This window comes from Podarcis pityusensis (assembly GCF_964106645.2).
Source record: "Podarcis pityusensis genome assembly, chromosome: 1".
Classification (NCBI taxonomy): domain Eukaryota; kingdom Metazoa; phylum Chordata; class Lepidosauria; order Squamata; family Lacertidae; genus Podarcis; species Podarcis pityusensis.
In genome coordinates this window covers 67182058-67208710 of record NC_138028.1, presented here as the reverse complement: position 1 = coordinate 67208710, position 26653 = coordinate 67182058, and the positions used below count along the sequence as shown (strand labels likewise).

The 26653-nt window shown below is 41.4% G+C and overlaps 1 protein-coding gene across 12 annotated transcripts in view; it reads right to left on the bottom strand.

The window, feature by feature from the left end:
- Nucleotides 1-26653, bottom strand: part of PPFIBP2 (PPFIA binding protein 2) — a 108105-nt gene that overhangs the window by 44447 nt on the left and 37005 nt on the right. For 6 of the 12 annotated variants that reach the window (XM_081011942.1, XM_081011945.1, XM_081011938.1 and 3 more), the window contains exons 4-5: nucleotides 10963-11055; nucleotides 3281-3394 (exon numbers count right to left, since the gene is read on the bottom strand). In XM_081011942.1, the coding sequence (XP_080868068.1) occupies nucleotides 3281-3394; nucleotides 10963-11055 (207 nt within the window). Of the gene's footprint in view, nucleotides 1-11; nucleotides 153-3280; nucleotides 3395-3798; nucleotides 4050-10962; nucleotides 11056-16900; nucleotides 16928-18324; nucleotides 18830-21948; nucleotides 22071-22380; nucleotides 22504-26653 lie in introns of those variants that run through there. The other 6 variants (XM_081011939.1, XM_081011940.1, XM_081011947.1 and 3 more) reach the window with 6 other exon arrangements.

Sequence of the window (26653 nt, the reverse complement as noted above, 5' to 3'; positions counted from 1 at the left end):
TTAATACGTACTTTGTGGGAAATACACTGCTGAAAGTTGAAGCTGGTACAATCCATTCCTTCGTTAAAGCAATATGGAAACAAACAGGCTAGAGTCCTACCCAAAATTCAGCAAGAATCACACTAGGATGAGGGCGGCACTTTTTACAAGAGCTGTGTGTCAGCTGTGGTATAAATGGAATATTCGCTTAAGTTAAAACACAGCTGAGAATGTGGCTTCTTGCACCATTTCAAGCTGACACAGTAAGAGGCAGAGGATTGCAGCCTTCCACTTCTCTGTTTACACACCGCGAGTCCAAAAAGAGAAGTTAGAAAGAAAGGAGAAGCATGCAACTTGCCAGGAGGGTGACTGTTTGAACACTTAGTCCCTGCAAAAAGAGCCAAAGACTGATTTCAGACATACCTCACCAGTGCTTAGACCCAGAACTTTCCTCAGTGCTGAAAGTGAGACCTCAAGCATAGCAAAAAAGGAAAAAAGAGCATCACTGAACATGTGCACAGCACCTTCCTCTTGCCACCCAGAAATCCTAACTAGCCTAAGACACCAAGGACTAAGGGACAGCACTTTCATATCAGAAAGCAGTATTTGGAAATTAAATAGAGCAAACATCCAAGGCGGTGCTTATTTAACATTTTTTTGTATCCTGCCTTTCCTCATGGCATGCAAGGCAGTGCACATCGGGTTCCCATGCAGCCTTCCATCTAGACACTGAATTGACCCAGACCTGCTTAGTTTCAGCTGATGCAGCTGCCTCACGTGCTTTTGGATCATGAGCGAGACCAAATGGAAACAGAGCTGGATACCAAGTAAATTAGTCAATGGTTGTGATGATCAAAGATAGGGTAAGGCTTGGCCCACATGACACACTGAAACCAAGGTTAGTGCACACTACTGAGAAGCTCTCACTCCCCTCCACTGCTCCTGCCACATGGCTGGGAAAGAAGTCAGAGCCCCAACCTTTACAGATAACCAGTTCTTTATGCTCATGAATGCATGTTGTCTGTGTCAAAGATGTGATGAAAGTGTCACCATTTGGATAATAACATTTCAACATCAACTTTGTTGGACTGGTCATGTTGTGTGGATACCTGATTATCATCTTCCAAAGCAACTATATTCCGAAGTTAAAAATGGAAAGTGTAATACTGGTGGTCAACAAAAGTGGTTTAAAGACTGTCTCAAGCCAAATTTTTAAAAATGTAGTATAAACACCAGCAATTGGGAAACACTTGCCTGCGAGCGCTCCAATTGGAGAACAGCCTTTACAAAAGGTGTTATGGGCTTTGAAGACACTCAAACTCAGGACACAAGGGACGCAAGGGAGAAACTTGCTAAGAGGAAGGCATGCTTGGAAAATCCACAACGTAATCAACTCCCGCCCAGAAACCAATGTCCCCACTGTGGAAGGACGTGTGGATCCAGAATTGGCCTCCACAGTCACTTACGGACTCATTCTTAAAACCGTGTTTATGGAAGACAATTTTACTCGGCTATGAGTGATCACCAAAGAAGAAGAAGAAGAAGAAGAAGACTAACATTTCGAGGATTGTGTAGTTTGTGCCTTTTTGTTTAGAGCACAACAGCCCAGATTCAAGAACGCTCATGGCAAATGCCACAATTAAACTACACTCCAAAACCAACCTGATGTGCAATGGGAGTTGGCATGCTGAACCACAGTTTGTACTTGCAACACTGCACTCCAGGAAATACTTTGCCACTAGCATCTTTGAATCCATATAGCCAAGCCTGGAGACTATATATATATATACACAATGTATATTTATAAACATATTGCTGGCAGTTGTATTTGATTATGTGAGTCAGTCCTAACTTGAAGAATATCCCAACTAAAATGCCTGTGGAGATCTACTGTTGCTGTATGGAAGAGAAACAGAAGATAAATTCTACCATGTATCAAATTGTGTGTAGGAATAATGACGCCTAACCTTTAGAGTGCTATACAAATATTCAAGCCGCCCCACCTACCTTATCTTGTAAGTTTTACATGCAAAGTACCATGCTGAGTGTGTCAGTATTGGTATCCTCATATTGCAGAGAGACCATGGCTTGCTTAGGGCTATCAAGCAACTTCAGGGCAGTAAAAGCAACATGCAATTTAGATACTTCATAAGAGAAGGTCATGGAGGGCTTATTCCTGGTTGTTGTTTTAATACAACTCACCAATTTAAATTAAATGTCCCTTGCAAATGATGATATTACCAAACACATTTTCACTAGTGTGCTTTTATGGGATGCTTCACATGTTCCAGAAAAACGTATTTTTGAAGCATGCTTGCCACATACTTTCTCCAGTATATGAATCATAAAACTGTAGAGTTGGAAGGGACAACCAGGGTCATGTAGTCCAACCCCCTGCAATGCAGGAAATTTTTGCCCAACGTGGGGCTTGAACCCTTGGCCCTGAGATTAAAGGTCTCATGCTCTACTGACTGAGCTATCCTCTAATTGATGTGAATGCAGGCGTATAGGAAACACATGCTTGGGGGCTTCAACACAGGGGCCAGCTCCCAGTGTTGGAGAAAAGCAACGGGGATCTCCTTGTGCCAGGATCCCAGAGTGTGATGTATTTCTAGAATCCCAAGATTATAGGCAGGCCTGGAAACTGCAAGGAACAAATCCTTCAGAGTTTTTTATGTATTAACCGTTGCTTTTGCTCTACTCAGCAAGTCACTTCAAGTTGCAAAGACTGACCCCTCTTTGTCTGCTGCTTAAAGGTGGGATGAGCTAGGTCTACCATCCAACTGCTTTTGCAAGCAAATGGCTGCATATAAGGAGACCTTCGGACACAGGTGCTCAGTTAAAAATAATGAATATCAATTAAAACTCTTAAAACTTCCCAAATTCGATAAAATCACTCATTACTTAAACCTCAAACCAAACTCCGTGAAAACAGCTTCTGAGCCACCCATTTCATTAGTTTAACCTCTACAGTGATATAAAAAAAGAACATCTAACCAGTTTAACAGGTTTTCAGCCACATCCAGCCCTCTTGTTGACTTTTCTTTGTCACACTAATGAAGAATAATACACACAATGGTATCAATTTACACGCCTACTGGTCACAGCATTATATGCCTGATATATAGAACACCACACACCAGTCAAGAAAGCAAAAGCAACTCATAAAAATTGATTTGTAAGGAGGCTAGAGATATATCTAATTCCAGCCTATTTGTCTCGAGGGACTATAGAGCCAGATGTGTACATGGAGTCTGCTTATTCACAAAAATCTTCTTTATAAATCCCACACTCCTCCTACCTGTTGAAGCATCTCTTCAGTAGCATTAAGTTTCAGCTGGTGCCCCTCGAGGCAAACTTCTAGATCTCTGATCTTTTCTCCCTGGGCCTCCACCTGGTCTGTAAGGACGCTCACCTACAATTGAGGACAAAAAGGGAACAGTCAGAAAAAGGAAATATTCCATACTTTCAGGGATAAAAGCCATTACTGTTAGTAATGAATCATAGCTATATGCACCCACCCACATGTGTTGGCCACTCTTCCTTATAGGGTGGTGGCATGGAATAATCTCTTCATGTTCTCTAACAGCCAGATAAAATAGATTTGGTTTAAAGGCAGCAACTAGCTGAACCAAGGTCATCTTGATAAGGTTCATCTCCAAATAGGGATTTGAACCCACTCCTTCCCAGGCTTCAGTCCAACATACACCGCACTACACAGGCTTTTTCTTTTTTTAATCCCCCTCAAATCATTCAACTAGTTACTAAATGACTTTAAAATGTCTTACTCCATTTTCAAAATGACAGTTTGCTACTTACCTTAAGAAGTCACTGAGAAGAAGAAAAATACCAGCAACATTTTTAAAAAATTAAAAAAGAGGCATTTGGAAGGCTAGAAAAACAAACAAATGCTGATGTGAAAACAGAACACTGAAGATCATGTGCTAGCATTTACAGTAAATAATCCTTCAAAGGGAAAAAGCCCCTGAAGAATCCTGTTAATATTTTAAGTGGGCTTTGAGCGCGCACAACCCTTTCAGCTTCTGCCAACACTTCTCTCCTTAGAAAGGGGGAAATGTAAGGGAAAGAGTCTTGTAGGAAGCCAACCAATTACCTTTCTCCTTACGAGAGCACGAGAACAGCTTACCTATCAACAAAGCTTTCTGTGACTGTTTAAAAAACGTAATATGCAAAAGACATGTTTTAACATTGGCAGTGCTCTGCTTTTCACAGGTTCAAAGTATTACAAGCTTAAACATGAACGCCAGAGTTTAGGCACTGAATTGTTGGGAATGAATTAGTAAGAATTCTCAGGGAGATCCAAGAATGGTGTCACCCCACAGCTACAGAAAACAACATGAACTCTTTGTTCTGTGCGAAGACATAAATAGCAGCGGAACCCAATGGTAGCTAATGTAATTGAAACAAACAAGCAAGCAAACAGACTTTGTGTGCCTTCTGCAAGTCTGGATTGTCAGAGGGTTCCCTGGGCTTCCTACCTCTCAGAACTAACACCTCCAGATTTCTTTTAACCAATTAAACCTGAACGCTGGAACAATCTGGACTGAAGAGCTTCAAGGACTTGATATTCTTTTCTGCCTCCTTCCTTGTTTGAGAAGTTTGCTAACATAAAAATTGGGAAAGAAATATTGCGGTGGTATGCATCAGAGACACACCTTTTGTACTTCAATAAAAGTACATAATTGTAGGTTTTTCCAAACAATCCAGATTTAGGGAGAAAGCAGTTGACTGTGTAGCAAAGCAAGCCCTGTCATATCTAAAACCAGCTGCCTTCTTTTTTTATATAAAAATGCTAACCTAGTTCTACTTTGCAAAGGAAGAATCACCTCTTGTGAGTTATTAAAGATTTTGCAAGCTGCAATAGAGACACCTCCACATTTTGAGGTCATCCACATGCCAAGAGCCAGGATTTGTAGGCACACAGGCTACAAGTTCTTTTTTTAAAAAAAATAATCTTATATTTATGCTGTTGTGAAAACAATAACACAAAATGAGTAAGATTATTAATTATAAGTGAGCAAAACCATTATCCCTTAATAATCACTTAATGTTACTAACCAAAAGCTCATTCAGAAGATTAATCTTCCTACCTGCTATAATCCCATGTTAAAACATAAAGCACGATTTCCGTAAATTCCTTAATCTATCCCATAATAAACAAAACATATCTATTTTCCAAAATAGTGATTCACAAATACTACTCCATTTTAAATCCATAACACTTGTTTGGTTTGAAATCCCTTACTATAATCAATAGATTTCTGCCATTTTTCCAGTCTTGTCTCTTCTTTCTCAACTTCTTAGAAAATAGCTATTTTTCTCTATATAACACTCACATTTTTTTCTCCTAAAAAGTAAGGGGAAATGTCTGTGCGTGTTATTGAGCGAATGTGTGGTCCCTGGAGCCGTCTGGCCCGAGTACAGGGGCAAAAATCAGGCAAGAATCAGATCACGCGGAGGAGTGAAAGCTGTAGAGAGGAAGCTGCTGCTTTCCTGCATTCTGCATCAGGGTCTTACTGCCCACCCTCTTCTGTTTTCGGTTTGCTCAAATGCAACAAAGAGCAGGGAAATCCCCTGCCCTCTTTGCAAGCAGAGGCGAAAGGAAAGGATCGCGTCCTTCCTTCTAATTCCTTCATAGTCACACTGCGCGCAGGCTCCAGCCCACCCGGCTCAGGTTCCGTCGGCTAGGAGCACAGCCGACAGCCACCACCTCCTCCTCTCCGTACTGCTGCTGCTGCGTCCAGCATTCTAGGGACTCGCAGGTAGCCAGAAAACATGCAGGTGGGAGAGAGAGAGAGAGAGAGAGAGAGAGAGAGAGAGAGAGAGAGAGAGAGAAGGAAGGCTGGCTTGGGTGGGTGGGTGGGGGAAAACTTTTGCCTTCCTTTCCTCCCTCCTGTTAAACCCCTCTCCTGCATTGTTAGCCAGCTGCACACCCCTCTCGTGCTCTTTGTCCCTTCTGTGTTTTTCCTTCCCTCCCCACTTAAAACGTGGTTACAAAGCACGGATCCACATGGATCCTCAGGATCTTTGCATTGGGTCACCCCAAATTCACCATCAGATCACATAGCATGTCCATGGCTACAGCCTGCACCAAAAAAATCACGCACCCACTGTTGCCTGGGGCTACAATGGTGCAAAAACGTGGTTACAAAGCACAGATCCACATGGATTCTCAGGATTTTTGCATTGGGCTACCCCAAACTCACCGTCAAATCACACGTCTGTGGCCACAGCATGAAGCACAAAAATGATACATCCACTGTTTCATTCAGAATTTTTTTTTCTTGTTTTCCTCCTCTAAAAACTATGTGCGTGTTATGGTCAGGTGCGTGTTATCGAGCGAAAAATACGGTATGTTAAACTGGCATCCCAGGTTTTCCCCAACCCATTCTTTATCTATGGTATGGCTTGTAATCTCCAGCATTTAGCATAAAGAGTTCTAGCTGCATTGACCATATAGGAAACCAACAGTCATTTGACAGGCTACTAATTCTTTCATAGGTCTGCAGAATTGGGGTGGCCAGCATTAAGGCAAAGAGATGCCTGTGCCCAACTACATTACATCTAATGAATTGCATCTCTGCCAACTGAATGTTTTCCTGCTTTGTGTTGTATGGAATAGGCAAATAACCAACAATGGAAGCCTGTATGTCAGAACCTCATAGATAGTTTTTACTTCTCAGAACTGAAATCTGCTTTGTCCATGAAGAGCAGACAATGTCGGGATTGGCTCTTCTGGATAGAATCTAGAAGGGATTTGCATTTAACTAGGAATTCTAGTTTCTTGCCATAGTTCCCATTTCTGAGCCCCAAAATGATGCCTGCTGCATTAAGAAATCATTTCATGGAGCTCGGATTCCAAGTGATGCCCACAACAGTTTTGGTTGGCCGCTACAATAGAGGAATGTTGAAGAGAGAGACACTTGATTTTGCAGAGTAGCCCTTCTTTCTGGGGCTATTTCAAAGGTGTCTCACCCAATCGGCCTAGGCGGATGTGAAAGATTCTTTCCCCAGTACTTTGCAAACGTCTATATGCACACAATGTTCACCTGCAATATGTAGCTGACTAGCCAGAAATATGGGGCAAACATGGGGCAAAGCTCTTGCACTAGAGTGAGCTTCCCAAGGCGGACTTTGAGAATTTCAGGGCTGAGCAGAGATTTAAACCCAAATCTCCTGTGTCCATTAGAAACAATGCCAACTAAATCACAATGGCATTACTTATTTAGGAAGCCAATTATCCAAAGTTAAGAGTAATTATATATAAGCAGCTTTAGTCTGGAAAAGCAGCCAAGGGCAGTTTTGTCTCTTGGTAAGTAGGAATATATTTGGGGGTGATCCTGTGCTTGGGACAGCATAAAACCCTCTCTCCCACCTTCAGCAGACCTTTGAATAGAAACAAGGGGAGACATTTTGTGGTATCCAGGGGAAGGGCCCCAAGTTCTCTGAAATGTGAGGGTGGTGGTGAATGTATTCTTTACTAACTTTGATACAGATTGGGCTGATTCTCTTATTCTTATTTTTAGTGGGCCCATTTCCCAAGTGTGTGTTGTCAAGCTGCCCCTTCATTTTAAAACAAGAGACAGAAAATAAAACGCTAGTCCCTGGATCACCTCATTAACCAGTTACAAATCCCCCCCCCCCAAAATCTACTAACAATTAGCATCTGCCTCCTCATAATCTTTGGGTAGCATTTCAGCTCCACGAACGACTGTAAAAATGTTCACATATTAACATTTTGAACAGCCCTACTTGTGCAACCTGAAAAGGGGCATCATATTCTAGTTCGCAACCTACTTTACTGGTGGGCCAATTTCAGTCTTGCATGGTCTGTCTACTATTTTAATACATTGAGAATTCCCTGGGTCTACTGGTATATTGTTTATTTTTTCTTCAAAAAATCATCTATTAACTCAATATCGCTTAACAGTTATAATTAAGGCATAATCTATATTAAGTATGTATATATTCTTGCTTCAAATATTTCTATTCCCTTCATGCCTCTTGAGTAGTAAGTATAAACACCTATTAAGACAAAAGCTGGTCTAAAGGTCTGTGTCCTAGTAGTCATTACATCTTATACTAAAGGAATGACAGCAATTAAACAAGCTATAAACATTACTGTAATAGTTTCTTAATGAACCATTTGCAATACTTGAATCACACAGAGATGCTGCAAGCACTGTAATATTCCTCTCGTAAAATACCCCTCATTTCACGGCTTTGGACAATGGCCCTAACTGGTGGCTTGTATTATAATCAAGTTCTTGAGAAAACCTGATGCATCAGCTTAACCGTGAAAGTTGCTTTGCAGCAATTAAGCAAATTATCCAAGCAATGCACATCAATTACCCACTGATTTCTGTATGTTTGATTAATGAACAAAATGCACAATTAAGCCAACTGCTCGTAGCATGAACATCAAGGACACACACGTTGTTTTCTGTACTTTTGAATGGGTAAACAGATGCACAGGAACTGATAATACTCATGGAACTCACAACTATGATCAGATCAGATCCTCTCTTCAGCTAATTGCCCTGAATATGCAATGCCAGGGCATAGGAAGGTGGAAATACTCATGAAAATAAGATACCCTATCTTACTGGGTTTATTTGGATTAAAACAGATGAATACTTCAAGCTTGCACACCACACATACATTTTATGTTCCTCTTGATCCTGAAGCTATATGCGATATTATTTTGCCATGTCCTGCTTTCCTTGCCCATTTATTCATAACTCAGCTATGAGCCATTGCTTTCTGAGCAATGATGATGCTTCTGGGACTGCCCCATACTTCTTAGTCACAGTGAAGACTACATGAGAGTATCCTGGTGAATTCTTTCACTCTCCTTCATTGCTTATTTTTGGGTGTTGGAGAGGGAGAAAATACCGTATTTTTTGCCCTATAGGACGCACTTTCCCCCCTCCAAAAATGAAGGGGAAATGTATGTGCGTCCTATGGGGCGAATGCAGGCTTTCGCTGAAGCCTGGAGAGTGAGAGGGGTTGGTGCGCACCGACCCCTCTCGCTCTCCAGGCTTCAGGAAGCTCTCCGCAGGCGCCGCTCCGCCTCCCCGCTGTCCCCCGAGCTTGTGGAGCAGCCTGCATCCCGAAGCCTGGGGCGCGCTGCACAGCGCGCCCTGGGCTTTGTGCAGATATCGGGCAGCCCCACAAGCTCGGGGGACAGCGGGGAGGTGGAGCGCCGCCATCCCGCTATTCCCCGACCTGGTTTGGAGGCTGGCGCTGGGAGAAGCGGGCTTCTCCCCACCGCCAGCCCCACAAGCTCGGGGGACAGATATCCACAAGCCTGGGGAGACTGGCGCGACTTCCCGCAGGGCTCCCTAGGCTTGCGGATAGCAGCCTGTTCTGAGGGCTGGGGAAGCTCAGGCATCCCCTGCCCCAGCCCGGCACCTGGGGAAAAAAATAATTCCCCCCCTTTATTTCCCCCCCAAAAAACTAGGTGCGTCCTATGGGCCGGTGCGCCCTATGGGGCGAAAAATACGGTAATTTCTGCATAACAATACAAAGAACACCCAAAACGCTGACTTAATTTCAACACACATTTCAGCCCATCCTGTAGAACACCAGTGCATCACAGTACACAGCTTGTGAGTTACATTCCCATAATGTAATTTTCGTGATGGAAGGTAAGAGTGTAGACTGGACATTGTAACCAGCATAAGAAGCTGTTCTATTTTTCTAGAAAAAGAGGTGCTGAACATCTCCCTTTTTCTCTTAGAATGGCAAGGGCACCCACTGAGAAATGCCAAAGCTGAGCTTTGGTGAGCTCCAGCTGAAAAAAGCCCTGTACACAATACAGTACAGTGGTACCCTGGTTCTTGAATGGAATCCGTTCCAGAAATCCGTTTGACTTCTGAAAACATTAGAAAACCAAGGCATGGCTTCCAATTGGCTGCAGTAGCTTCCTGCACTCAATCGGAAGCCGCATCGGATGTTCAGGTTCCAAAGAACGTTCACAAACAGAACACTCACTTCTGGGTTTGGGGTGTTCAGGAGCCAAAACATTCGAGTCACAAGGGGTTTGAGAACCAAGGTACGACTGTACTCAAAAAGCCCATCACACAAATCTTTCCTTTCCTTCTCCTCTGTTTTAAGACTTTGGACCAAGAAGCTCTTTCTTCTTGGATAAAATGAGCACCACCAACCAAAACTGAACTCCCAAGTTCGAGAACAATTGTACATTTCATTTCAGTCAAAAGTAAGCAGGGGAACAAGAGGTGCTACCACCAAACTTTACAGCCTGGAGTTTCTCACTCAAATTTCAAATTTTTTAGGCTATGCAAAATGGACTGATACTATTTTCCTACTGCTAAACGCTGAAGTGAGCTTTGTCCCAGCTTTGAACACATGTTCCTGGCAGAGATAGATAAAGAGAGAGGCAGCAGCCAAGCAGTTTCAAGACACTATTAAAGGCTATGGGGTCACACCAGGTCCCCCTTAAAAGTCAATAGCCCATTAGGGATGTGCTTTTTTTGTTACTGTTGCTGATGTCTAGCTGAATCCACAATCTATTTGACCCAGAAATTTAGAGTATAGAGACCTAAGGTTTTCTGCTCTCTCAGTACTTAAATATTTTAATATATATGTGTATCTAAAATATGTAGAATTTTCAGACAGGAAATTGAATTTAAAAGTTGACACCAACAACTACAATAACTAACACTTGCTGCAATTAATCCCCAAGAAACATAGCATAAGACTTTTATTATACTACAAATAACAGTGTTAAAAGAATAAAGTGAATTCATCACCACACAGGCCAAGACCAAAATTCTTTCATTTGAAGTAGGTACAGGGATTTTTTAAAAATAGTGCTGCCCTGAAAAGCAGAATATAAAATACATGATATAATGATATTCTATTCTCCTGCTTTTCACAATGAGCAACAAACACACCAATAAATTCCAAATGCAAATGGTGATGCTATAAATTGCATACCTGAAGTATGAGAGACTCTTTGTCACCCTCTAGTCTTGTTAGGCGTTCTTGATAGGTTTCATTACTGGCAGAAGTATGGTGATTCACCTGGGACTAAAGAGAACAACAGGTTAAGATTACAAGTAATTGAAATGTGATTGTATTGTTAGATCTTGCCTAGAACTTCAAAGCACTGTGTAATCATCATAGCTATAAGAACATGCCACAAATGTATCACATAGCTTACAATTTTCTCAGCTGACAGTGCAGTCCTAACCATGTCTACTCCCAGGTAAATGGGGTTAGGACTGCAGACAATGTCTGCTAAGCCACAAACATTTGACAGGATTTTAAAATGAAATGTAAGTTGGAACGCCTTCAATTTTCTAGGATATAATCGTGGCAAAAGGGAAAACATCTTTCCATTCCCCCTCTCTACACCCATATATGAGAGAGAGAGAGAGAGAGAGAGGGAGAGAAAGAGAGAAAGAGAGAAAGAGAGAAAGAGAGAAAGAGAGAAAGAGAGAAAGAGAGAAGGGGGTGGTTAAGAGGGGAATTAATTGATCCCAGCTGTAAGGTCAGTCCACTACCACCCATCCAACTCCAGCATATTATAGAAATTCCACAAAAGACAAATCAGATCCAAAACTCAGTGAGCTGTCTGCTACTTATTACCCTCCTGCCTTCAAAACAGGAAATGCACATTTTTTAAATATGTAAAACAGACATATTTTCTAGTTCAGTTGCCTTTAAACCCCTGCATATCCCACCTATTCTTATCCTGGTCCTGCCATCAGCTGCTGTGATGGGTGAGATACCAGGGCAAAACAGGCAGAGACATCAGAACCAGGGAAGAGAACAGAAGAGAGAAGACACAGCTACGTTCTCTCATTGTACTGGGGATTTTTTTTTTATTTTTTTTTACGGTACACATCCAGGCCTGCAAGGTTTTTTAAGATATGCATCCAGGCCTACCATGTTCTTCAGATTCACTGTTGACAAACAATTAATACACCCATTACTTCTTCCCATGCACTGGAAAAAGTATTGTACAGTATATGAAAAGTCAACAGTTCACCCTTATCACAACAAATGGGAATCAAGCAATAAGAGTGACACAGTTCCATGCAATTGCTGAATTCTTTATAAAGAACATTCCTTGCATTCCAGTATGTAGCAAAAAACATACAAACTCCCAGCACAGCTGAAGATGCACCAGCCAGGATTTGAAAGGTAAAATGAGTTAACCACCTCTATTCAGATCCTTAGAGTATGTCAGTGTAGATGCCACCTTTCCTCCAAGGAACTCAAGTTGCCGTACATGGTTCTCCTCCCTGCTCCATTTTATCCTCACAACCACCCTGCAGAGGATGTTAAGCTGAGACACAGGCCACTCAGCAAGTTTCATGGCTACTCAGTTGAGCCTGTCCTCAAGTCAGTTTTGTGCAGGATCAAAAGGCAGCAACAAGCAGTGCCAAGAGGGCAGTATCTACATACTTACCTGGAAATAGAGTGTCTTATTTCCTTTCACAACATTCTTTATGATCGGGATATAACTTTGCTCAGCATACAGCATATTCCTGACCTCGGTTCATTAGGTAGCCAGACCTAATATTGGGCTGACACATTTGACCCAGAAAGTCCATAATAGGATGAATCTATAGGATAAAAGTCCCTTGGCGCAACAGAAAGGTATCTTAAGCAACTAGAAGAGTGGGTGTATTTTGTACGTTGAAATAGGTTTTGCCTCTCTCAGGACAATTCATTAAATTCTGGATAAAGATTCATCCTGCATTAAGCCATAAATAGATAATGTATTACAATGCTTCCTGCTCTGATTAACGCTTCCAAAATATCTTGGGATGGAACTACATCAGCCAACATCCACATCAGACAGAGTAATCCAAGGAGAAAATATCAGCTCTGCCAAAACATCAGCTGCTTCGAGGTTTAATAAGAACAGACAAATGCAGTCCAGACAGGCTCACCTACTAAGCAAACAGCTGCTCTGTCTCAGACGGCATCTCTTAAGATACTGGCTCTCTTTATGGCAAACATAATGAGAAGATAAAAAACTTAGCAATATGGCCCAAGGGCTTGTAGATTATGATGGAAGCAAGTGCTGTCATGGCTCCCCAAGAAGAACCTCCTGTGGTCATTCACCTGGTAAAGGATCACAAACCCCAGAAACATCTGGTTTTTGAACTTTTTAAAGTTTTGGCAGCCGTTCACTGGCTGTGTTTAAAGAATGTCATATTTGAAGTGTAGACATTTTCCTTGAGCAGTATGAGCTGCCCAGTTATCCACACTTTTCCAAATTAACGTGAAAGCTTTCACATTTGGCTTCGGAATTGCGTAGATTGTAGGAGGAGGTAGGGGAGCAGTGGACAACTGGAGCAACCATCCCAGGACCTAGAGCTCAGAACTGGAACAAGGGGAGACTGCTATCAAGAGGCTCCAGAGACAATCTGGAATGGGGCAGGTTGCATAAAGTCAAAGACATGCCCTAGAGGACTCCAAGGTTATTCAGAAATGTGTTTACATAGGCAGGTGAGAGAGATATTGCTCTCTAAGAACAGGGAGTACTGGGCATCTGCAGGACTGGCCCAAGACATTTTGCTGCCTGAAGGCTGAACAAAGCACCCAAGATGCATAGTGCCCAATGCTTGCCGAGTTATTTTGGCAGCACAAATGTGACTCGTGTGAGTGGAAATATAACAATATATTAAATAGCTACAATCCGCTGCGTTTTCAATACATCCAAAATCAGCTACCTGAAGTGGCTGCCTTACTCTGCACCTAAAAGTAGGTCCTGGGTACCTAACACAAAGAGCCAATAAATTATGTGTGCCTGGTAGAAGCCCTTTCATCTCTAACTTTATGTGCAAGAAATTCTTTCCAAAAGCCTCTAAAACAATTCAAAGGGAAAACATAAATTAAGAGGGCCACGGTAGAGTTTTGTGGGGCATACTGCAATTTGTGTGTTGGGTGGACTGAGGGAGAAAGGTATATAAGGTTTCTGCAGTGTTCAGTGCTTTTTTAAAAAAAGAAAATAGATTTTTCTACTTCATTTATCACCCACCTTTCCTCCAACAAGGGGCTCAAAGGAACATACCCCCATTTTATACTCACAAATGACCATGTGAGGTAATTAGGAAGAAGCTACAAAGCCTGTGCATTAATTTTGGGGGAAGTATTACAAGGTCTGAATGTAAAAAGAACGTAAAAAGTAGACCAGAGAAAAGAAAGGCGCCCCAAAGTTTACAGATGGAGGAGGGGACAAATTTTTACAACATTTTATGGGAACACAACATGGTAACAGGCTAAATGTGGAAGGAAGCAGGTGGAAGACATGCCAAGTTTCAACAACACCACTGGTAGCCTTGCATAGCCTTGTATGAACAACTGTCATGAAGAAGAACGCAAAAACTTTCTTTCCTTAATTCAACTAAGCACAAACAAGGTTGGTCTTCCACACAGCACACATACAGGAGTTTTTTGGTGAATTTACTCAGATTAGTTGCCTTTTTCTCCCAGGCTATTCACAAGGACTGGTTGCTTTGTTTGTTCATGTGAAGCCATTATATTCCATTTGGAATACTGAATAATAGCCATGTGATGATAAAAGCAACTGCTTGTGCAGAAAAGTGTAGCTGTTGAGACATGTTCAATGTATTCTGACTTTCTTTTAAATGCAAACTGGCAGATGGAAACAGAACAGAGCCAACAAAATGTAGTCATCCAACTATTTGTTCAGTAGCTCAGCCCTACAGACCATTTTGAAGACTTTGGATTTAGTTAATCTGCACTCATGTCTGCAAAAATATCAAGAAGAGAAAAACTAATGTCCATTGTTGTGGACCACTAATTTGAATGTGCCTACTACACAACCAATTTCTTCATATTACAGCAAGTACTGGATTTTTAAGAAATTTCTAGGTATACATCAACTTGTTTGTAATACTGATGCTTCCAGTAATGGGCTTACAGTATTTTAGATGTCCTGGTACATGCAAGAGCTCCATGATGGATGGGGGTGGGGGTGGAGTTATGCTAAGAGCCCTTTACAAAAAGTGAATGGAGCAGCACACTGACCTATTATAGCCCAGGTTTCCGGATGTATCACAGGCCAATCATTGTTTAGAGCTCATCTACCCTTGAATATCATCTGCTCAGAACTCAGCTTCATTAGTTTACTTCTGTCTCCAGAGGTGTGACACACTCTTCAAGTGGAATCAGAGCCCGAACCATGACTTGCCAATGGTCTATCAATTCAGAGAGAACAGAAAATCTGAGAGTTTGAAAATCAGCTTTAAATTATGCTGGTTCAAAGGATTCTGGTTTATTCTTCCTTCTTTTTCTGCTTCAGATATTAAAGCAAACTGTAACTTAGCTGAACAAAGCATGGCTTTACATTAATAAAAATATTACCATTATTCAAATCTGCAGTCTTATCCTGCTTACTAGAAGCCACTATTTCTTTAATGGAAAGGAGATCCATGGAAATGGACAAATGCATATATAATTTAAAACAAAGTACTGTATTTTTCGCTCCATAAAAGGCACTTTTTTCTCTTAAAATCTAAGGTGAAATGTCTGTGCGTCTTATGGAGCGAATGTGTGATCCCTGGGGCTGGGGGGGGGGAGGGAACCCAGGCTTCCCCCGCCAGCCCCAACAAGCTCCTGAGCAGCTCTGGGATAGCCCGTGAAGCCACCGTAGGGCAGCGGGAAGCCTTCATCCCGCTGCCCTGGGGAGGCTTCGCGCGGCTATCCCTGGCTTTTGTGGGAGGTGGGGGAAGGGACAGAGTGAGGCACTCTCACTTCCCCCACCTCCCACAAAAGCCCCCAAGAGCTGCATATTTTTTTCTTGAACCCCCCCCCCCAAAAAAGTAGGTGCGCCTTATGGAGCAAAAAATATGGTAATGAAGTGCTTTTTGTGGCCAATTTACATCACCCCCTTAAATGAGAGTACACATATAACCAATCCCTCCTCTACTTGTCACCAAAGCCTCTTTGATAAGACGAAAAGAATCAATTCTGCTTGCTTTATGATCAAAGAAGAGAGGGTGCTGTTTGTTTTGGCTCCAGTTACTTGTCCCTTTCACAGGCTGCCACATGACCACTGCCCAGGATCTCTTTTGACACTGGACTTTGAACAAGCCTCTTCTTGGCTGGAATTGCTTACAAGGAAGGGGTGTTTTGTCGTGGACATTTGATAGGAGTGCTACAGAAATCATGAATGGCACTTTCAAGCAAGTTCAAGTAGAGCAACCATAAGCCCTTAGATTCTATGGCTTATAAAATGCAAGTGGGTTCAAAAGTTTGGGCAGCTGAATCATTTGATCAACTGAGTATTTTAGCCACTTCATACTTTTACTCCTGCCTTACAACTCACCACTAAATCATTCAGCAAACCTGGCTCTACACTCTTGCAATAACAAAACTGATGTTATGCCCGTTTCATTCCCCCATCCCGTGAAACTAGAGCCAGGTTTGGCACATGCAACTGAGAACTGACAGGAGCCCAGTTCAGTTCCTCACCCTTGCTGCTCCCCCCCCTCCCCAAGCATCTATTGGAGGAAGCAGTGCTTTTATTACCAGCCAAAAGAGAATCAGGTTACCACTGCAGTTGGTGCCCAAGCATGCAACAGCAATGGGATCATGTGGCATCAAAATGAATTCACTGCATAGCTTTCTGCAAATGTTTTAATTACTTATCAAAGGAGCTTGTGTGAGCACAATGGGAATCAAGTTTTTTCCTGGGAGAAATGCAGAAGTGCCTGGAGCCCTTTTACTGCATTTCCTCATTTTATCCCCCACGGGACCACAACATAAGTCCTGTCTTTACTGCATCCCTCCGCTGTCCCGACAACCATTCTTTAAGAATCACTATTCACAGGCATGTTGCAATCAGTGTACCGCACTTTTAAAACCCTCTACATATAAAGAAACTGCTCACAGCTACTGACATTCCATCACACTTCCATTTCCTCAAAATAAGAGCAGAGACTCCACAGGCTGTTTTAACAGAGCACCGTGCACATATTTAGCAAACTGTGTTTGGATATAATCCCAATTACGCCCACAATCTTGAGAATGAGTTCCCCAAAAGAATGTTGCACAGTGTCAATGTCCTTTCTGCCACAGGAAACCAGAGCTTAGTTTGCAACCATAGTCCGGCTCTCTGAAAATTTGTTTAGCTGAAGAGAAATAATATTAAGATCAATTTAGTGCAAATGCTGTATGTCCTACTTGCTATGGACCTTCACCACTTAGCTTTGAAAATATATGATGCTAAATACGTAATCTGACCATTTACTTTTGGAGCTAAAATCAGACTTCCTACACAAATAATAAAAGTTGCATTATTTTATCACTCAGATGCATATCCTTTAAAATATGAACTGCCATTTCTTGTCCTTTCGAGTCTCCAGAATGGCAGACCTGAGGCTGCTATCCTGTATCCACTTAGCTGGGAGTAAGGACCATTAAGCTCAATGAGCTTTGCTTATAAGTAGACATTCATAATATTGCACAGTGAAACAAACTTCCTCAGTGCAAAAACTCAACTATGTAATCCCAGTTGATTAAAACTTCACTTTAGTCATTAATAGAGCCAATGATAAATACTGCACTTTGCCAAGGCTGTATATTATTTTCCTTAGTACACAAAGGCACTTGGAAGAGGAATGTTGCAGCACTACTTAGCATTATTCCAATTGAGTAGTGATATGAATACTCCTTGTGAAGTGTATTTCACTGCAACCTTAAGTACATTTATGTAGAGAGACAAACAAAAATTCTTCAAGAAGATGAAGAAATTCTGCTTTATGCTATCCTTGCTACCCCACATCCCCTATAGATAAAATATAGTTAAGGTGCTTCTCAATGCTGGATTTAAATTAGTCACTACAAAATTAAGATGATCATTGTGATCTAAATGCAAAACAAATTGGGAGAAACTGATTTCAAACCTATTGTGGTCAATGGGATTGAATTATTTTAAACCCACAAGTTAGCTTGCATGTTTAAAAGCACGCAGCTATAGTATATGTGCAAACGTTAGACAAAGAAAGAAAGGGTTACGTGAAAAGCTGGTAACATGAAATGCACGCAGGCATTTTTACCATTAGCTGTGAACTAGGATCAGATCTGAAACCCTCTTTGGACAGTTATCATTGAATACCACATTAAAACAGTACTCAGAACACTCCCACTGTTCTTTGTAAAGACAAAGGAATATTGGTTCTCTCCTCAATCCCTGTCCCATTTTCAGACTGTGGGACAAGCCATAATTTCCCACAGAGGTGGAAAAAGTTAATGTATTCCATTTTCTCTACCCACAAAGCTGTTAAGTCACAGAACTGCAGAAGAGTCACTTACCCTCTTTAGCCACGTGAAGTGCTTGTAAATATCAATCTCACTCTCCATGCTTCGGGCCCATCTCAGCAATTATATTCCCTGGGTTCAGAGCTTTGTTCTGGAGAGACACCACAATCTTTCTATCTAGCGCTCTCCCCAACTCACACTGAGTTTCTCTACCTCTAGCAAGCTGGATGTCTGTACATATTTGACTTAAAATTGTCCCCCGGGCTCCTAAACTCTTCTGCTGAATGTACACACACAACTGTACAAACTTCAGGCAGCGTCTCCCCACCTCCCCAACCCAGAGAGCATCTGGGTTTTTTTAAGCAGAGATCAGTCATCAACAGGCAGTAATATCATTCTAAAGGCTTCAAAAGATGCATAATGCCAGATGGTCTGAGGGGAAAAAAAGAGAGAGGGAGGGAGGGGGAAAGGGAAGCTTCTGTAGTGCAGTTCAAAACTGCAGTGAGAGTGTTCCCTTTTAATGGTAAAATAACAAGCTAAAAATTGCTAGGCTGTCATAGAGAAACTATTTTCAAGTAATGCCTTCACTAGCTTTCTGTTTCAAGAGTGCCTGGAACTCATTACCCAAAGACCCTCTATTTCCTGTCTCTGTTTTACTCGTGTTTATCAGAACGCTCCTCAGCTTCCCAATTTATTTCAGGCTGAGACTTAGCTAAAAATAAGCCCTGCCGTTTGAGAATTGCTGGTTACTCCATTCTCACAAAGGCACCAATATTTTAGGACAGCCCCCTTCTGCACAAAGCCAAGCGTTCCTTGTACAGATTTCCAAGAGGGGGCAAGGCATCAACAGATTGCAAAAATTCATTCCACGTGTTTACATTCCCTGGCTGAAGATGGAAGCATTCAGGAATTGTTGTAGTCACATGAGGGCACATATCAAAGCAATGCTTAAGGTGTGTTTGTTGCATTTATATCCCGCCTTTTTCTCCAAGGAGCTCACATGGTTCAGCCCTCACTGAATCCCCATAACAAGGTGGGTTTCCATTTGTCATTTTGGTTGTGCCCCTTTCTTCTTCTCTGCAACAGCATTAGCTTTGGCTCTTGACTCGTTCAGATACATTGCATGTAATACTTGAGAGGGGAAAATGGCAAGTGAACATATTGCATGCCTAACAAGCGCTTAGCTGCACCTCCCCCCCCCCCAAAATGTGTGCCCGTTGTGCTATTTTCCAATAAAGCTCAAGAACACACCCAAGTATCTTTAAAGCAGGCAGACTGTGTCTATTCTTGCTGAAAATATATCATGCCATGTCAGACTACTGGTCCATCCAGCTCAGTACTGCCCCACACTGACTGGCAGCACCTCTCCACAGTTTCAGAGAGGAATCTTTTCCAGTCATACCTGGAGAAGGTGGGGATTTTATCATTTGTCACTCCCAAAGCATGAGCTGTCCCACTGAGCTATCGGCCTTTCTTAACAGAATGCCCCAAAGAAACGCCCACATGAAGTAACTCACCTAGACTAGACATGCTTACTATGGGTAACTGTTGATCATGGAAAGAAGCTGCCATCTGCCACAGCAAAAAGTGCCAGCCGCTAGGCCCTCTTTTTCTTAGGCAGATGTCTAGGGGTGCTTCTTCAAGACAGGATGTCACAAAGATCTGGGGGTTTGGGAGGGAGGGGCAGATCAGGTCCCACACATTCCTGTTTTCAGCCATGGATATTCAGAGCACACCAGTGGGCGGGGGGTTGATAGAAAGTATCTCTGTGGTGATTTTCTGCCTCTATTCTCAGTCACTCTTCCCCCACCCTCCACTCCTCCCCATTTTTCTGTTCTGGGCATGTGCACAGTTTATTTATATACTTGTGTGCGCATGCCTTTTCTTAAGCAAACAACGAATTTCCAAGAGCCACTGTTACCAGTTTGTGTTACCATCTTTCACAATGGCCAAAGGCCACTTGACAAAATGGGGTGGGAGCTAGAAGCAATCCCCATCTCAGTGTCTTGCTCTGTGCAGCATCCACGAATGGGGGAAATGCACACCTTGAAACAGAAGTACCCAAACAGGAAGCAAACCCCAGAGGGTATGCAACAGCAACAGAATGGCACACGCTTTTCCATCTGATCACTTAACCATGACAAAAAGGTACTCTTGGAATTACAGCAATGCTAGGCACTGGGAACAGTCAAGCATCTTCACAACAATATCAGGATTGTACTACTGAAGTTATTAAGAATGGCTCAAAAATAGCTACCCCAAAATAGTACCCCACAGGAAGAACAAGATGTGAAAGCCAGCTTCCAGCTTGTCCAAGCCGTGGGTTACTTGATCTGGCATGGAATTCTATCTCCCCAAGCAGTTTCCAAGTACTGTAGCTTCCTCATCCAAATCTCACTATGGGCCAAACCAAGTATTATGTTCAATACATAGTTTAATGCAGGGTCATTTTTTCTACTTTGCATAATAGAAGCAGCAACAGTGGGGTCTAATCAGAATCATGGCTGGTGGCATTTTTAAAACCTCTGACACAGAAAGACAGAACTCCTGTCTTAGCTACTTCTAAATCTACATAATATATCAAAAGATGGGGGTGAAAAACTTAAGTGTGGGTATATTTCAGGCACGTTGGTATGCAGTAACGTACTATGACAGCATATACAAACATACGCCCCAATGAAAACCTACGTAGGTCACTTAAAACAATCTCCCCAAGACCACCCATACTGGTTTCTATTTCAACAAATTAGACATCCCACAGACATTTCAATGAGTTTCAAGCCTCGAGGACAGCAAAGTTCTGGCAGATTGCCAAGACAGCGTTCTCTTACCACCCACACATCATACCACCATTTATGGTGAGAGGAACGCCTGCTGTAAAGACACCTGAGCACCCTAGTCAGCATGCGTCTCAACTTAAAAACAAGGACTCTCCATAGGCAATATACCCACCACCACCACCAACGGGCGGGCTGAGAACAGGCTTCAGTTCTACAAACACTTCTATACCTCTCCCACTTCTTCACTTGTGGGTTATATACCTGAGAAAGCCATGATCTAATAAACACAGAAAAAATAATAATGTTTGTTTCTCCCAGGGTGAGGAGCCTGGGGCAGGGGAAGGCAGGGAGAGATTATGTGAGCCCAAAGCCAACTGCTACTCTCTCCCTGGGCATATTTCTCAGTGGAAATGGGAGGCAAAAGGAAGAATCTGAACATGTCCTAGAAATTAAAAGCACTGGAATCTGTGTTTTTGGACAGACTGGCGATACATGAGTAGGACCACCAAGACCACACTATTAGAAGATGGTAATTTATTTATTTTTTAAGAGAAGTTAGATTCTTGACTAGTTACTTCATCAGCTAAGCTTTACAACATGTATGTTGTCGGTTAAAATCTCCTAGGTCTTTAGTTAAGCTGACTGTACTTCATATGTGCTGCGGCTCTGAAAGCACTGGTTACAGAAGAGTTTTGTTTGATTGGCTTAGCACTTCCCCCATTATCCTACCACACTGAAGCACACCACTCTAGCCCAGCTGTCCCTGCCCAGAATCAGGTCCCCTCCCTGAAAACAGGCAATAAGTAATAAGGGAGAGCTACACCATCCTGTTTGCTAGCCTAACACGTGAACACTAGCAGCCCTTGTCAAAAACAGTGTTTTAAAATATCTAACATACCTATTTCTGGTTCAGCAACTCCTTCCAGATTTCATGTAACTGCACCTTAATTTTCTCGCTGCACCTTCTTCTGAGCCAAAAAGGAAATTAGGAATTCAGAGGCTTTTATCTGGCACTCCTGTCAGTGCCCTATCGGTTAGGAATGTTGATAAAGTGCATTCCGTTGAGTCACATGCTACCTGAGTCTTAGTTTTATGTCAGGTTTGAGCTTTGGCCCCATGTAAATGCAAGAAAAAATAAGTTTAAACAAACTTTAAAACACCCACCTCTCTATTTAACAAACTGGTGTGAATGTTGTCTAAATAAGATACCTAGGAGTGATTGAAGCCATCCACCTTCCAGCCCATTCATTTTATTTTGTCCAGGATATAAAGAATATGTATTCTCAATTATGAAACACAGTGCATTAATTACTTGGCATTATATACTTACAAATGCAGAACTCTGCTGAAAGTAGACCACTTGCTACGTTGATTTAATAGCCCACTTTTTGTTTAGAAGTGTACGGTTTGCCATCTCTCCATGTCAGAAAATAAAAGTAAAGCGTCACTGTACAGACAAACTATTACTTCCTGGAACATAATCTGAAGAGTTAACCCTTGAGTTTACAAAACCAGTGGAACAAGATCTGCTTCTTTTTCCTAAGTACACACACTGATGAGCTCCTTCAAAGCATTTTAGACATTTTCATCACTTCCTTTTTGTTCTTCGTTTGTTGCTATGACTTTTAAAATTTATATACCACCACTCTATCCTAAAATAGCTCCCACTACAAATATAAAAGCAGCCACTGCATTAAAGCCACCTACCAACTTTGCTCCAGTGCTAATATTTCATTGACATTTTTGCAAACACGGTCACATCAGAAGAAAGCCAAATACAGTCAAATAAAATCCAGCATGTTAAACATATGCAAATACTTTGTAGAATAAAGAAGTCTGTACTGTCCCTTTAAAAACCTGAAGAAAGTTAGCCAGATAAATCTCTCTGTAGAAAAAACAAGTTCTACAGAATGTGCACTCCCACAGAAAGCAACACTCTGCTATAGCTTCCCTTGCCTTTAAGGAGAGCTTTGGTTGATTAAATGAAAAAGCAGGGGGGTGGGAGCTTACAAGGAATGAAGCATTCCCCCATATACTCTGGATCCAGATTCCATGTCAAGCATTCAAGTTTGCAGGGGTACCTCGGGTTACGAACAATCCTGCTTACAAATGCTTCGGGTTATGAACTCCACAAACCCAGAAGTAGGTGTTCCCGGTTGCGAACTTTGCCCTGGGATATGAACGCAATCCGCTTCCAGGGCCGCGGGAGGCCTATGTAGGGAATCCGCGCCAGGTTAAGAACGGACTTCTGGAATGAATTAAGTTCGTAACCCGAGGTACCACTGTACAGTAATGTGACAAGGTGAGCCTAGAAACTGTAACCCGTGAATCCACCTTGAAAGTTGAACAGGTATGTTTCCCACGGCAAATTTTATGTATGCTTCTTCAAGTCCCATGAGAAAGGTGGGATATCACAGACTCACAAATTTTTAATACATGATCTAAGTTGTCTAGTCTCCACACTCATTACAGGGATTTTCTAATTACAGCATGAGTGGGAAACAACCAAGAACACTAGTAAACTTGGGTAGCTACATAATACCTTCCCAATATCTTTAAAAAAGGAAAAACGTAATGTACAACTAAGCATTTCCTTACAGTTTTATCACACACACCCCTCTTTCTTTAAGAAGCTCTGGGTGCAGAACAATGAAAAACCACTATCAGAGATCTGCATAAAACACTACCAAACTAGAAATACAGTGCCTCGTGTTTCACTACTTGTAAACGAGAACATATTTAAACACATGTGATGTCTTAATTGCAAGCCCTATTACAGCTTATTTTGTCCTGTCTTCCTTTTTTCCCTTTCCAAGCCTGCATGATTAAACCAGACTCAGGTTGCATATCCTGAATGAAAAACAGAGTTCCTCTAGCAGGTGCAGTAGATTTTGGGATATCTAATGTGTGTGTCACTGAACACCACTACTCTCAATACACCACTCTGTCTTCTCAGAAACTGTAGCAGTAAATGGTACCTGCCTCTGGCTATAGGCAAGGATAAAGTCAGTGGTGTTCAGGCCACAATTTGAGGATCTCTATTATTTATTTAGGTCAGAAAGTCAGGACTGCAGTAACTAGAAATACCAAGTTGTTACTTTTTTATATATAGAATAAACGAAATCCACATCACTAAAAGAAATGTGCTACTTTTCAGTTACAAATTTCACCTGAAGTTAAAAATGTGTCCATTGGTTATGATTATAGGGATAAAAATATTTCCAACATGAAAAAAATATTTTGGGATGCGAGTTTCTATACATTTTTAAAAAAATGCCCCAAAGATTGTATTTTTGTGCCAGTGCACTGCTGTACCACAAGAGTACAACTTCAGCACTATTTTTTTCCTTGGTAATTTTCATACTAGAAACATTTGAATGCAAGTCAATGAACTGGTTTGCATGTAATGGCCAGTCAAATCATGGCTTAACATGTGGGTCTCCTTGCAGCTGCTGTCCTCCTCCGCAGTCCTGCTGCTGCATCCTTGCAAGCTAAGCCATGGTTTGACTTAGCATGTTGTCCAAACCAGGACTTGTGCTTTGTCTAGACAATCCATGAGCTGTGAAACAAAAGAACACTTGAATGCAGCTCATGGTTCACCTGGAGGGAGACAAATCATGAGCCCAGGTTTGGACAACACACTAAGCCAAGCAACAGGCGTGCAATGACAACAATCTCTTCTTTAGGAACCCCATGAACTCACCCTTAGCCATGGTTTGGCTAGCCTTATGTGCAAACCTGGTCATTGTTATAGCACTAAATCTGATTGGAACGTTTGTTGATATCACTGAGCACATTGGAAGCCAAAGCAGAGTAGAAATGAGCAAACTCTCCACAGATTAACTTGGACATTTCCCCCCCAAAATGGAGGAACTCGAAATAATTTTTCCAAGTCAATCTGAGGCCTTGTGCACCAATCATCACTGTCTCCAAAAGTTTCTGCAGCTCAGACCACTTCCCATAACATACTTCCCCTTCTATTTACAAGTAATTGTAGAAGAAAGAGAAGCAATGACACACAGGAAAATAAGTAGAGAGACACCACTTTCTTAATAATTGGGCCCTAAATAATAATCTGTACTTTTATGCATTTTTGTTCAGAAACACTAGAAATGCAAGATTCCTGCCCAAATTATAGGTTGGTATATTGGCCAGTTTAACTATGCATTATATTTTTGGCATCGACAGTAAGATTAGTATATAATTACATAGCTCACTTCAGCATTCAAAATACTTCCAGGAATGGCTTTTTGCGTCTTTTTTTTTATTTTTTAAATAAAGTATTAAAACTAAAGGTCACTCTGGAATTGGGGGTGAGAGGATATTCTATTACATCTTCTTATACAAACATAATTCTGATCCAAATCTTTCTTTTTAGCTATACTTTCCAGAGGAGTTTTAAAGTATTTTATCAATGCTGCCTTAAAGAATGCAGCATCAACATTTGCAAAATTAAAGCCATGTATCATATTATGTCAATACCAAGATCAGGCAATTGATGCTTCAAGGTGATTCAGTGATTTGCTCCAAAGCAAATCCTTAACTGCAAGGAAAGTCAAAAACTATTGTCATTTATTTAGTAGTAAGATATTTAAGAAGGATTTTTTTTCCATTCTTCAGTGCCGTTAGAACTAGAGCACTGTATCCTCATCATTTTTAAAAAACTTACAAAATAAACACCAATACCAAATCTCCCTCTCCCCTCAAAGTTGTAGAAGTATTCATAGTGCACATTTAAATACGTTTTCAGAGTAGCAGTGGTATCTGTAAATCCTTCATTAAGACCGAAAAGTCAACATTGAGCAATTTAAAGTCAGGTGGAGGAATAGTAACGAAGTATAAACACTAATGGCCAAAATTGTTGAAACCTTTAGGAAAAGTTGTATTTTTGAAGTCTGAGGGCTAATAACATCTCTTATTTAGAATAATACTATGAAATTAAATATCACTAGAAATATAATTTAATACAGGATATAATGCAAAAAAACTGTTTAATTATCTTTATTTTATCAAAAGTTATAGCCAAATAAAGAAGTTATACACAGAAAACCATGATAAAAAGTATTGCATAGCTTCTCATAATTTCTGTTAGTACTTTGTATGGATATCTTTTGCCGCAATTACAGCCCTACAATGGTGTCCCAAGGAGTGAACCAAGGATTTTGCATCTGTCAATTGTGCTTTATTCATTGGTTGCTTCTTTAATCAGATTCACAGATTTTCTGGATTCAGGTTAGCTGTTACATCGCTTTCTAGATGACCAACCAACGCTTTTCACTCTGTTTGTTCTAGGTCAGTTTTCAGTTATGGAAATCCACTTCTTACATAAGGCAGCTATGCTTTTTTTTTTTTTGAGTTATTAGGCTATAACATTTGATAGAATAAAGATACTTCGGCAGAGTTTGTTGCATCATATTCTGCATTAAATTATCTTTCTAATGGTATATAATTTTATGGTATTATTTTGTGGTGTTATTCTAAAATGGACTGCTGTTATGAGCCATCAAACCTTAGAAATACAACTTTCCCCAAAAGTTTCCACTAGTGTATAGTTCAGCAGACCATGCCAAGAATGATTTAGTGTGTAATTTTTAATGTTAAGA